General features: G+C 51.3%; 1 protein-coding gene across 1 annotated transcript in view; it reads right to left on the bottom strand.

The window, feature by feature from the left end:
* Positions 1-13,504, bottom strand: part of LOC115116125 (serine/threonine-protein kinase LMTK1-like) — a 122,719-nt gene that overhangs the window by 18,311 nt on the left and 90,904 nt on the right. The window contains 4 exon segments of the mRNA XM_065010764.1: positions 9,998-10,237; positions 10,633-10,849; positions 11,101-11,265; positions 11,784-13,502. Of these exon segments, the coding sequence (XP_064866836.1) occupies positions 9,998-10,237; positions 10,633-10,849; positions 11,101-11,265; positions 11,784-13,502 (2,341 nt within the window).

Below are 13,504 nucleotides of genomic sequence, written 5' to 3'. Positions count from 1 at the left end.
TGTTCAACAGGACACTAGTGACTACTACAGTACCAGGGGAGTGTTCAACAGGACACTAGTGACTACTACAGTACCAGGGGTGTGTTCAACAGGACACTAGTGACTACTACAGTACTCCAGTATCCCTTCTTTCTTTTCTCTCCAAAACTCTTGAACGTGCCGTCCTTGGCCAGCTCTCCCGCTATCTCTCTCAGAATGACCTTCTTGATCCAAATCAGTCAGGTTTCAAGACTAGTCATTCAACTGAGACTGCTCTTCTCTGTATCACGGAGGCGCTCCGCACTGCTAAAGCTAACTCTCTCTCCTCTGCTCTCATCCTTCTAGACCTATCGGCTGCCTTCGATACTGTGAACCATCAGATCCTCCTCTCCACCCTCTCCGAGTTGGGCATCTCCGGCGCGGCCCACGCTTGGATTGCGTCCTACCTGACAGGTCGCTCCTACCAGGTGGCGTGGCGAGAATCTGTCTCCTCACCACGCGCTCTCACCACTGGCGTCCCCCAGGGCTCTGTTCTAGGCCCTCTCCTATTCTCGCTATACACCAAGTCACTTGGCTCTGTCATAACCTCACATGGTCTCTCCTATCATTGCTATGCAGACGACACACAATTAATCTTCTCCTTTCCCCTTCTGATGACCAGGTGGCGAATCGCATCTCTGCATGTCTTGCAGACATATCAGTGTGGATGACGGATCACCACCTCAAGCTGAACCTCGGCAAGACGGAGCTGCTCTTCCTCCCGGGGAAGGACTGCCCGTTCCATGATCTCGCCATCACGGTTGACAACTCCATTGTGTCCTCCTCCCAGAGCGCTAAGAACCTTGGCGTGATCCTGGACAACACCCTGTCGTTCTCAACTAACATCAAGGCGGTGGCCCGTTCCTGTAGGTTCATGCTCTACAACATCCGCAGAGTACGACCCTGCCTCACACAGGACTAGCGGCGCAGGTCCTAATCCAGGCACTTGTCATCTCCCGTCTGGATTACTGCAACTCGCTGTTGGCTGGGCTCCCAGCCTGTGCCATTAAACCCCTACAACTCATCCAGAACGCCGCAGCCCGTCTGGTGTTCAACCTTCCCAAGTTCTCTCACGTCACCCCGCTCCTCCGCTCTCTCCACTGGCTTCCAGTTGAAGCTCGCATCCGCTACAAGACCATGGTGCTTGCCTAAGGAGCTGTGAGGGGAACGGCACCTCAGTACCTCCAGGCTCTGATCAGGCCCTACACCCAAACAAGGGCACTGCGTTCATCCACCTCTGGCCTGCTCGCCTCCCTACCACTGAGGAAGTACAGTTCCCGCGCAGCCCAGTCAAAACTGTTCGCTGCTCTGGCCCCCCAATGGTGGAACAAACTCCCTCACGACGCCAGGACAGCGGAGTCAATCACCACCTTCCGGAAACACCTGAAACCCCACCTCTTTAAGGAATACCTAGGATAGGATAAAGTAATCCTTCTCACCCCCCTTAAAAGATTTAGATGCACTATTGTAAAGTGGCTGTTCCACTGGATGTCTTAAGGTGAACGCACCAATTTGTAAGTCGCTCTGGATAAGAGCGTCTGCTAAATGACTTAAATGTAAATGTAAATGTACAGTACCAGGGGAGTGTTTAACAGGACACTAGTGACTACTACAGTACTACAGTACCAGGGGAGTGTTCAACAGGACACTAGTGACTACTACAGTACCAGGGGAGTGTTCAACAGGACACTAGTGACTACTACAGTACTACAGTACCAGGGGAGGGTTCAACAGGACACTAGTGACTACTACAGTACCAGGGGTGTGTTCACCAGGACACTAGTGACTACTACAGTACCAGGGGTGTGTTCAACAGGACACTAGTGACTACTACAGTACCAGGGGTGTGTTCAACAGGACACTAGTGACTACTACAGTACCAGGGGTGTGTTCAACAGGACACTAGTGACTACTACAGTACCAGGGGTGTGTTCACCAGGACACTAGTGACTACTACAGTACCAGGGGTGTGTTCAACAGGACACTAGTGACTACTACAGTACCAGGGGTGTGTTCAACAGGACACTAGTGACTACTACAGTACCAGGGGTGTGTTCAACAGGACACTAGTGACTACTACAGTACCAGGGGTGTGTTCACCAGGACACTAGTGACTACTACAGTACCAGGGGTGTGTTCAACAGGACACTAGTGACTACTACAGTACCAGGGGTGTGTTCACCAGGACACTAGTGACTACTACAGTACCAGGGGTGTGTTCAACAGGACACTAGTGACTACTACAGTACCAGGGGTGTGTTCAACAGGACACTAGTGACTACTACAGTACCAGGGGTGTGTTCAACAGGACACTAGTGACTACTACAGTACCAGGGGTGTGTTCAACAGGACACTAGTGACTACTACAGTACCAGGGGTGTGTTCAACAGGACACTAGTGACTACTACAGTACCAGGGGTGTGTTCAACAGGACACTAGTGACTACTACAGTACTACAGTACCAGGGGAGTGTTTAACAGGACACTAGTGACTACTACAGTACCAGGGGTGTGTTCAACAGGACACTAGTGACTACTACAGTACCAGGGAGTGTTCAACAGGACACTAGTGACTACTACAGTACCAGGGGTGTGTTCAACAGGACACTAGTGACTACTACAGTACCAGGGGTGTGTTCAACAGGACACTAGTGACTACTACAGTACCAGGGGTGTGTTCAACAGGACACTAGTGACTACTACAGTACTACAGTACCAGGGGAGTGTTTAACAGGACACTAGTGACTACTACAGTACCAGGGGTGTGTTCAACAGGACACTAGTGACTACTACAGTACCAGGGGAGTGTTCAACAGGACACTAGTGACTACTACAGTACCAGGGGTGTGTTCAACAGGACACTAGTGACTACTACAGTACTCCAGTATCCCTTCTTTCTTTTCTCTCCAAAACTCTTGAACGTGCCGTCCTTGGCCAGCTCTCCCGCTATCTCTCTCAGAATGACCTTCTTGATCCAAATCAGTCAGGTTTCAAGACTAGTCATTCAACTGAGACTGCTCTTCTCTGTATCACGGAGGCGCTCCGCACTGCTAAAGCTAACTCTCTCTCCTCTGCTCTCATCCTTCTAGACCTATCGGCTGCCTTCGATACTGTGAACCATCAGATCCTCCTCTCCACCCTCTCCGAGTTGGGCATCTCCGGCGCGCCCACGCTTGGATTGCGTCCTACCTGACAGGTCGCTCCTACCAGGTGGCGTGGCGAGAATCTGTCTCCTCACCACGCGCTCTCACCACTGGCGTCCCCCAGGGCTCTGTTCTAGGCCCTCTCCTATTCTCGCTATACACCAAGTCACTTGGCTCTGTCATAACCTCACATGGTCTCTCCTATCATTGCTATGCAGACGACACACAATTAATCTTCTCCTTTCCCCCTTCTGATGACCAGGTGGCGAATCGCATCTCTGCATGTCTGGCAGACATATCAGTGTGGATGACGGATCACCACCTCAAGCTGAACCTCGGCAAGACGGAGCTGCTCTTCCTCCCGGGGAAGGACTGCCCGTTCCATGATCTCGCCATCACGGTTGACAACTCCATTGTGTCCTCCTCCCAGAGCGCTAAGAACCTTGGCGTGATCCTGGACAACACCCTGTCGTTCTCAACTAACATCAAGGCGGTGGCCCGTTCCTGTAGGTTCATGCTCTACAACATCCGCAGAGTACGACCCTGCCTCACACAGGAAGCGGCGCAGGTCCTAATCCAGGCACTTGTCATCTCCCGTCTGGATTACTGCAACTCGCTGTTGGCTGGGCTCCCTGCCTGTGCCATTAAACCCCTACAACTCATCCAGAACGCCGCAGCCCGTCTGGTGTTCAACCTTCCCAAGTTCTCTCACGTCACCCCGCTCCTCCGCTCTCTCCACTGGCTTCCAGTTGAAGCTCGCATCCGCTACAAGACCATGGTGCTTGCCTACGGAGCTGTGAGGGGAACGGCACCTCAGTACCTCCAGGCTCTGATCAGGCCCTACACCCAAACAAGGGCACTGCGTTCATCCACCTCTGGCCTGCTCGCCTCCCTACCACTGAGGAAGTACAGTTCCCGCGCAGCCCAGTCAAAACTGTTCGCTGCTCTGGCCCCCCAATGGTGGAACAAACTCCCTCACGACGCCAGGACAGCGGAGTCAATCACCACCTTCCCGAAACACCTGAAACCCCACCTCTTTAAGGAATACCTAGGATAGGATAAAGTAATCCTTCTCACCCCCCCACCCCCCTTAAAAGATTTAGATGCACTATTGTAAAGTGGCTGTTCCACTGGATGTCTTAAGGTGAACGCACCAATTTGTAAGTCGCTCTGGATAAGAGCGTCTGCTAAATGACTTAAATGTAAATGTAAATGTACAGTACCAGGAGAGTGTTTAACAGGACACTAGTGACTACTACAGTACTACAGTACCAGGGGAGTGTTCAACAGGACACTAGTGACTACTACAGTACCAGGGGAGTGTTCAACAGGACACTAGTGACTACTACAGTACTACAGTACCAGGGGAGGGTTCAACAGGACACTAGTGACTACTACAGTACCAGGGGTGTGTTCAGGACACAGTGACACTAGTGACTACTACTAGTACCAGGGGTGTGTTCAACAGGACACTAGTGACTACTACAGTACCAGGGGTGTGTTCAACAGGACACTAGTGACTACTACAGTACCAGGGGTGTGTTCAACAGGACACTAGTGACTACTACAGTACCAGGGGTGTGTTCAACAGGACACTAGTGACTACTACAGTAGGGTACCAGGTCAACAGGTGTGTTCACCCAGGACACTAGTGACTACTACAGTACCAGGGGTGTGTTCAACAGGACACTAGTGACTACTACAGTACCAGGGGTGTGTTCAACAGGACACTAGTGACTACTACAGTACCAGGGGTGTGTTCAACAGGACACTAGTGACTACTACAGTACCAGGGGTGTGTTCAACAGGACACTAGTGACTACTACAGTACCAGGGGTGTGTTCAACAGGACACTAGTGACTACTACAGTACCAGGGGTGTGTTCACCAGGACACTAGTGACTACTACAGTACCAGGGGTGTGTTCAACAGGACACTAGTGACTACTACAGTACCAGGGGTGTGTTCAACAGGACACTAGTGACTACTACAGTACCAGGGGTGTGTTCAACAGGACACTAGTGACTACTACAGTACCAGGGGTGTGTTCAACAGGACACTAGTGACTACTACAGTACCAGGGGTGTGTTCAACAGGACACTAGTGACTACTACAGTACCAGGGGTGTGTTCAACAGGACACTAGTGACTACTACAGTACTACAGTACCAGGGGAGTGTTTAACAGGACACTAGTGACTACTACAGTACCAGGGTGTGTTCAACAGGACACTAGTGACTACTACAGTACCAGGGGAGTGTTCAACAGGACACTAGTGACTACTACAGTACCAGGGGTGTGTTCAACAGGACACTAGTGACTACTACAGTACCAGGGGTGTGTTCAACAGGACACTAGTGACTACTACAGTACCAGGGGTGTGTTCAACAGGACACTAGTGACTACTACAGTACTACAGTACCAGGGAGTGTTTAACAGGACACTAGTGACTACTACAGTACCAGGGGTGTGTTCAACAGGACACTAGTGACTACTACAGTACCAGGGAGTGTTCAACAGGACACTAGTGACTACTACAGTACCAGGGGTGTGTTCAACAGGACACTAGTGACTACTACAGTACTCCAGTATCCCTTCTTTCTTTTCTCTCCAAAACTCTTGAACGTGCCTCCAGGGTGGTTCAACTTGGCCAGCTCTCCCGCTATCTCTCTCAGAATGACCTTCTTGATCCAAATCAGTCAGGTTTCAAGACTAGTCATTCAACTGAGACTGCTCTTCTCTGTATCACGGAGGCGCTCCGCACTGCTAAAGCTAACTCTCTCTCCTCTGCTCTCATCCTTCTAGACCTATCGGCTGCCTTCGATACTGTGAACCATCAGATCCTCCTCTCCACCCTCTCCGAGTTGGGCATCTCCGGCGCGGCCCACGCTTGGATTGCGTCCTACCTGACAGGTCGCTCCTACCAGGTGGCGTGGCGAGAATCTGTCTCCTCACCACGCGCTCTCACCACTGGCGTCCCCCAGGGCTCTGTTCTAGGCCCTCTCCTATTCTCGCTATACACCAAGTCACTTGGCTCTGTCATAACCTCACATGGTCTCTCCTATCATTGCTATGCAGACGACACACAATTAATCTTCTCCTTTCCCCCTTCTGATGACCAGGTGGCGAATCGCATCTCTGCATGTCTGGCAGACATATCAGTGTGGATGACGGATCACCACCTCAAGCTGAACCTCGGCAAGACGGAGCTGCTCTTCCTCCCGGGGAAGGACTGCCCGTTCCATGATCTCGCCATCACGGTTGACAACTCCATTGTGTCCTCCTCCCAGAGCGCTAAGAACCTTGGCGTGATCCTGGACAACACCCTGTCGTTCTCAACTAACATCAAGGCGGTGGCCCGTTCCTGTAGGTTCATGCTCTACAACATCCGCAGAGTACGACCCTGCCTCACACAGGAAGCGGCGCAGGTCCTAATCCAGGCACTTGTCATCTCCCGTCTGGATTACTGCAACTCGCTGTTGGCTGGGCTCCCTGCCTGTGCCATTAAACCCCTACAACTCATCCAGAACGCCGCAGCCCGTCTGGTGTTCAACCTTCCCAAGTTCTCTCACGTCACCCCGCTCCTCCGCTCTCTCCACTGGCTTCCAGTTGAAGCTTGCATCCGCTACAAGACCATGGTGCTTGCCTACGGAGCTGTGAGGGGAACGGCACCTCAGTACCTCCAGGCTCTGATCAGGCCCTACACCCAAACAAGGGCACTGCGTTCATCCACCTCTGGCCTGCTCGCCTCCCTACCACTGAGGAAGTACAGTTCCCGCGCAGCCCAGTCAAAACTGTTCGCTGCTCTGGCCCCCCAATGGTGGAACAAACTCCCTCACGACGCCAGGACAGCGGAGTCAATCACCACCTTCCCGAAACACCTGAAACCCCACCTCTTTAAGGAATACCTAGGATAGGATAAAGTAATCCTTCTCACCCCCCCCCCCTTAAAAGATTTAGATGCACTATTGTAAAGTGGCTGTTCCACTGGATGTCTTAAGGTGAACGCACCAATTTGTAAGTCGCTCTGGATAAGAGCGTCTGCTAAATGACTTAAATGTAAATGTAAATGTACAGTACCAGGAGAGTGTTTAACAGGACACTAGTGACTACTACAGTACTACAGTACGAGGGGAGTGTTCAACAGGACACTAGTGACTACTACAGTACCAGGGGAGTGTTCAACAGGACACTAGTGACTACTACAGTACTACAGTACCAGGGGAGGGTTCAACAGGACACTAGTGACTACTACAGTACCAGGGGAGTGTTTAACAGGACACTAGTGACTACTACAGTACCAGGGGAGTGTTCAACAGGACACTAGTGACTACTACAGTACCAGGGGTGTGTTTAACAGGACACTAGTGAATACTACAGTACCAGGGGAGTGTTTAACAGGACACTAGTGACTACTACAGTACCAGGGGAGTGTTCAACAGGACACTAGTGACTACTACAGTACTACAGTACCAGGGGAGTGTTTAACAGGACACTAGTGACTACTACAGTACCAGGGGAGTGTTCAACAGGACACTAGTGACTACTACAGTACCAGGGGAGTGTTCAACAGGACACTAGTGACTACTACAGTACCAGGGGAGTGTTCAACAGGACACTAGTGACTACTACAGTACTACAGTACCAGGGGAGTGTTTAACAGGACACTAGTGACTACTACAGTACTACAGTACCAGGGGAGTGTTCAACAGGACACTAGTGACTACTACAGTACTACAGTACCAGGGGAGTGTTCAACAGGACACTAGTGACTACTACAGTACTGTAGTACCAGGGGAGTCTTTAACAGGACACTAGTGACTACTACAGTACCAGGGGAGTGTTCAACAGGACACTAGTGACTACTACAGTACCAGGGGAGTGTTCAACAGGACACTATTGACTACTACAGTACTACAGTACCAGGGGAGTGTTCAACAGGACACTAGTGACTACTACAGTACCAGGGGAGTGTTCAACAGGACACTAGTGACTACTACAGTACTACAGTACCAGGGGAGTGTTCAACAGGACACTAGTGACTACTACAGTACTACAGTACCAGGGGAGTGTTCAACAGGACACTAGTGACTACTACAGTACTACAGTACCAGGGGAGTGTTTAACAGGACACTAGTGACTACTACAGTACTACAGTACCAGGGGAGTGTTCAACAGGACACTATTGACTACTACAGTACCAGGGGACTGTTTAACAGGACACTAGTGACTACTACAGTACCAGGGGAGTGTTCAACAGGACACTAGTGACTACTACAGTACTGTAGTACCAGGGGAGTGTTTAACAGGACACTAGTGACTACTACAGTACCAGGGGAGTGTTCAACAGGACACTAGTGACTACTACAGTACCAGGGGAGTGTTCAACAGGACACTATTGACTACTACAGTACCAGGGGAGTGTTCAACAGGACACTAGTGACTACTACAGTACTACAGTACCAGGGGAGTGTTCAACAGGACACTAGTGACTACTACAGTACTACAGTACCAGGGGAGTGTTCAACAGGACACTAGTGACTACTACAGTACTACAGTACCAGGGGAGTGTTTAACAGGACACTAGTGACTACTACAGTACTACAGTACCAGGGGAGTGTTCAACAGGACACTAGTGACTACTACAGTACTACAGTACCAGGGGAGTGTTTAACAGGACACTAGTGACTACTACAGTACTACAGTACCAGGGGAGTGTTCAACAGGACACTAGTGACTACTACAGTACTACAGTACCAGGGGAGTGTTCAACAGGACACTAGTGACTACTACAGTACTACAGTACCAGGGGAGTGTTCAACAGGACACTAGTGACTACTACAGTACTACAGTACCAGGGGAGTGTTCAACAGGACACTAGTGACTACTACAGTACTACAGTACCAGGGGAGGGTTCAACAGGACACTAGTGACTACTACAGTACCAGGGGTGTGTTCACCAGGACACTAGTGACTACTACAGTACCAGGGGTGTGTTCAACAGGACACTAGTGACTACTACAGTACCAGGGGTGTGTTCAACAGGACACTAGTGACTACTACAGTACTACAGTACCAGGGGAGGGTTCAACAGGACACTAGTGACTACTACAGTACCAGGGGTGTGTTCACCAGGACACTAGTGACTACTACAGTACCAGGGGTGTGTTCAACAGGACACTAGTGACTACTACAGTACCAGGGGTGTGTTCAACAGGACACTAGTGACTACTACAGTACCAGGGGTGTGTTCAACAGGACACTAGTGACTACTACAGTACCAGGGGTGTGTTCAACAGGACACTAGTGACTACTACAGTACCAGGGGTGTGTTCAACAGGACACTAGTGACTACTACAGTACCAGGGGTGTGTTCACCAGGACACTAGTGACTACTACAGTACCAGGGGTGTGTTCAACAGGACACTAGTGACTACTACAGTACCAGGGGTGTGTTCAACAGGACACTAGTGACTACTACAGTACCAGGGGTGTGTTCAACAGGACACTAGTGACTACTACAGTACCAGGGGTGTGTTCAACAGGACACTAGTGACTACTACAGTACCAGGGGTGTGTTCACCAGGACACTAGTGACTACTACAGTACCAGGGGTGTGTTCAACAGGACACTAGTGACTACTACAGTACCAGGGGTGTGTTCAACAGGACACTAGTGACTACTACAGTACCAGGGGTGTGTTCAACAGGACACTAGTGACTACTACAGTACCAGGGGTGTGTTCAACAGGACACTAGTGACTACTACAGTACCAGGGGTGTGTTCAACAGGACACTAGTGACTACTACAGTACCAGGGGTGTGTTCACCAGGACTGACCTCCAGAGTTCATGTCTGGATTGGGGACGTGTGTGATGGAGAAGCGGGAGCGGGACACGCTGAAACGGGAGAACTGTGATGCTGCTGTTACTGCTACCGGCTTGTCCTCGGGAGGCTTGTCCTCGGGAGGCTTGGCAGCAGGGACCGGGATGGGATCAGAGACCGGTGGCTCAGCTGTAGACGGGCTGGACAACGGGCTGGTCATCAATGGGATGTCATCCTCCCACTCAAACCCACCACCTGAATATACACACACACACACACACACACACACACACACACACACACACACACACACACACACACACACACACACACACACACACACACACACACACACACACACACACACACACACACACAGAGGAGAGGGGGTTTAGAACTGATACAGTATACCTGACTGTAGCTTGTGGATTCCCTCAGAGATCCATTCTTAACACTCTTGGTCTCTTACTGTTCTTGTATCCCTCAGGGATCCATTCTTAACCCTCTTGGTCTCTTACTGTTCTTGTATCCCTCAGGGATCCATTCTTAACACTCTTGGTCTCTTACTGTTCTTGTATCCCTCAGGGATCCATTCTTAACACTCTTGGTCTCTAACTGTTCTTGTAACTGAAAGTATTTTTCACTCTTACCATCTTCTGACATGTTGCCATCAGAGTCCTCTGAGGCGTGTGGTGCCCTGCCCGGGGGGTGGAGGTGGTGGCCCATGGTGGGGTGGTGGTGGTGGTGGTGGCCCATGGTGGGGTGGGGCTGGAGGTCCGGCTGGGGGTTCTCCCCGCCTGAGGTCTGGCCGCTGGACTCTGCTCCTGGGGGAAACGTGAAGTCAGCCAGCTCTCCTGTGGGGCTCTCCTGGAGGTGAAAGAGAAATCAGTCAGAAAGTCTCAAATACATCTACCAGTACAGAAAACAATAATTCAACTGGCCCAACTTTAAACACCACTTTTATGTTGTGTGACTGCTTATAAATGATTTGTGATGCATCTATGCAGTGGTTATAAAGACTATGGATTCTCTATAATGCGTGGTGCCTTTTTTATTCAGAATGAAATATTGCCATTGATTGACCATAGTGATGTCACTATGCTTGCAGAGTGACTGACCTGGTCGAACAGGAAGACGGTGACGTCATCAAAGAAGGACACGGCTTTCTTCTTCCTGTCCAGCTCGTCACAGAAGGACTGTGTGAGGAGCTTAGGCATCTTGAGGAGGCTGCGGAGGTTTCTGGCCCCACTACTATCGCTCACCACCACCGGCACCCCCATCACCTAGTCAAGTCAAGTGAGTCAGTCACAACACACTTCACATCAGTGTGTCTTAATCCTGGTCCTGGGAACCCAAAGTGGAGCACATTGTAGTTTTTAACCCTATCATTAACACACCTGATTCCACTATTCGTGATGAGTTGATTAGTTGAATTAACTGTGTTAGTACTTGGCCAGAAACATGTTCCTCAGATTTTTGGGAAACACTGCTTTACATGATTAAAGCTCCAATCTACAGCGGCGAAACGGCCACCTCCATTTCACAGGAGGCTGCTGAGGGGAGAACGGCTCATAATAATGTCTGAAACGGAGCAAATGGAATGGCACATAGAATCATGTGTTTGATGTATTTGATACTATTCCACTTATTTCGCAGCAGCCATTACCACGAGCTAAAATGATAAGAAATGCGCCTGAGGTGACATGTGGCGCTGCTGCTCCTATTGCGGATCTCAGGTTTAAAATATAATAACATCATGTAGGAAAATGGGGAATGTGAATATAACCAATATATAACCAACCTCCCCCTCACTGTCTTCCTCGCTCAGCTCCTCCTGCAGGTTGTAGCTCCGCAGCTCCTCCTCTGACTCACTGTCGTCTGACTCCTCCCCCTCTGTTAGAGGAGCTCGCCTCTCCACCTCCCGACACAGCTCCTGGAGTGAGGGGGAGCAGGAGAGGAGCGATGGAGATGAGGTGAGGAGGCCAACAGGACCGTTCTGGTGTCTGCTGTAGCCAGCCCTCTCCTCCTCCTCTTCGTTCTCCTCCTCTAACTCCTCATACTCATCCTCTTCTCCTCCTCTCTCTCCATTCTCTCCATCCTCGTCGACCTGATTAAACTCTGGCATGTCCTCCTCAGTCGATCCCTGCTCTCCCTCCCCGTCCTCCTCCTTCTCTTTCATCACCTCCTCTCTGTAGTCTATGGTAGAGTCGGAGCCCAGGGACTGGATGGGGGAGTAGTCATCCTCTGAGGCCCTGTGATGGTTCTCCTGGTCAGGGTGTCTGGCTGAAGCCTCCTGCACTGTGGAGGAACCTTCAGACACCATGGTGGAGCTGCACCCAGATGCCGGCTCCTCACCGCTGTGCTCAGACTCCAGGCCTACAGCATCGTCAGGGGTGGACTCTTTGGCCAGACAGCCCCCCATCTGAGGGGGGAAGGGGGCCAGCATGGAGAGGCGCGGGCCGGGGGCCGAGGAGGGAGAGGAACCTTTGGTAGTGTCAAACACCACCAATCCATTTGTGTTTGTGTTTGTGTTTCCTGTCAGGTCTGTCAGGTCACGGTAACCGTCCTCTCTCTCCGTCTGTGGTTGGAGTTCATCTCTCCTCGCCGACCGTATCCTCTGTTTCGAGGCTGTGTGCCCCACAAAGTCCTTCTTATCTCCTGGACTAGAGAAGAAGTTACTCCCTTCATCCTGGGGACTCCTCTCGTTCTCCGCGTCGTAGTCAGAGAAGTAGGCAGAGTCCACGAACGGATTCTTGTCACTTAGTCCCTTTAGCTGCAGCTCAGTGCAGCCAGAGGAGGAAGAGGTACACAGAGTGACCCCAACCCCATCACCCAGGTCCACCTGCTGAAGGACCATCTGGTCTGACCTCGGCCCCAGGCTAACCCCACCGCGGGCCAGGTGGCTCCCACCGAGGACTGGGTGTTGTTGCTGGTTTCCTTCGCAGTCCAATAGGAACTCCCCATTCCCACCTCCCTCCTTTAGGATGAACTCTGGGCTTTCATTGTTCTCTGTGTCATAGCCACTGTCCAGGGACTTTGGGAGGATAGATGAGGAGGTGAAAGAAGAGGAGGTGAAAGAGGAGGAGAGGGAGGAGGAGGGATGGAGAAAGACGTCATCAAGGCTGAAGGCCTCACAGGGGCTGGCGTTGGTAACCGACAATGACAGCGACAGCATGTCCAGGGTGTCCACGGAGTCGGGGGTTCCCACCGGGTTCTGCAGGGAGCGTCCGTGGGGGTGGTGGGCGGGGCTTAGATCGTCTCCGACCTCGTCAGCATAGTCCAGGGAGTAGTCGGCCAAAATTCCAGAAGTGATATCTGTTATGTCATCGTCCTCATCATCGTAGCTACAGTTGCTGATGTTCACTAGGCTGATGCTGGAATGACCGGTCATCTCCAACCCACTGTCCAGCCCTCTGCTAGCCTCAAACAAGGACCCGACCGGCTCCAGCAGTACCCCTTCAGGGTGGGCCAACCCCATCCCCAGCCTCCTCTCCCCCACACCACCAGACATCACCTCCACTG

This window comes from Oncorhynchus nerka, linkage group LG26 (genome assembly GCF_034236695.1).
Source record: "Oncorhynchus nerka isolate Pitt River linkage group LG26, Oner_Uvic_2.0, whole genome shotgun sequence".
NCBI classification, from domain to species: domain Eukaryota; kingdom Metazoa; phylum Chordata; class Actinopteri; order Salmoniformes; family Salmonidae; genus Oncorhynchus; species Oncorhynchus nerka.
The sequence above is the reverse complement of the archived record's forward strand: the minus strand, read 5'-3'. Positions and strand labels throughout refer to the sequence as shown.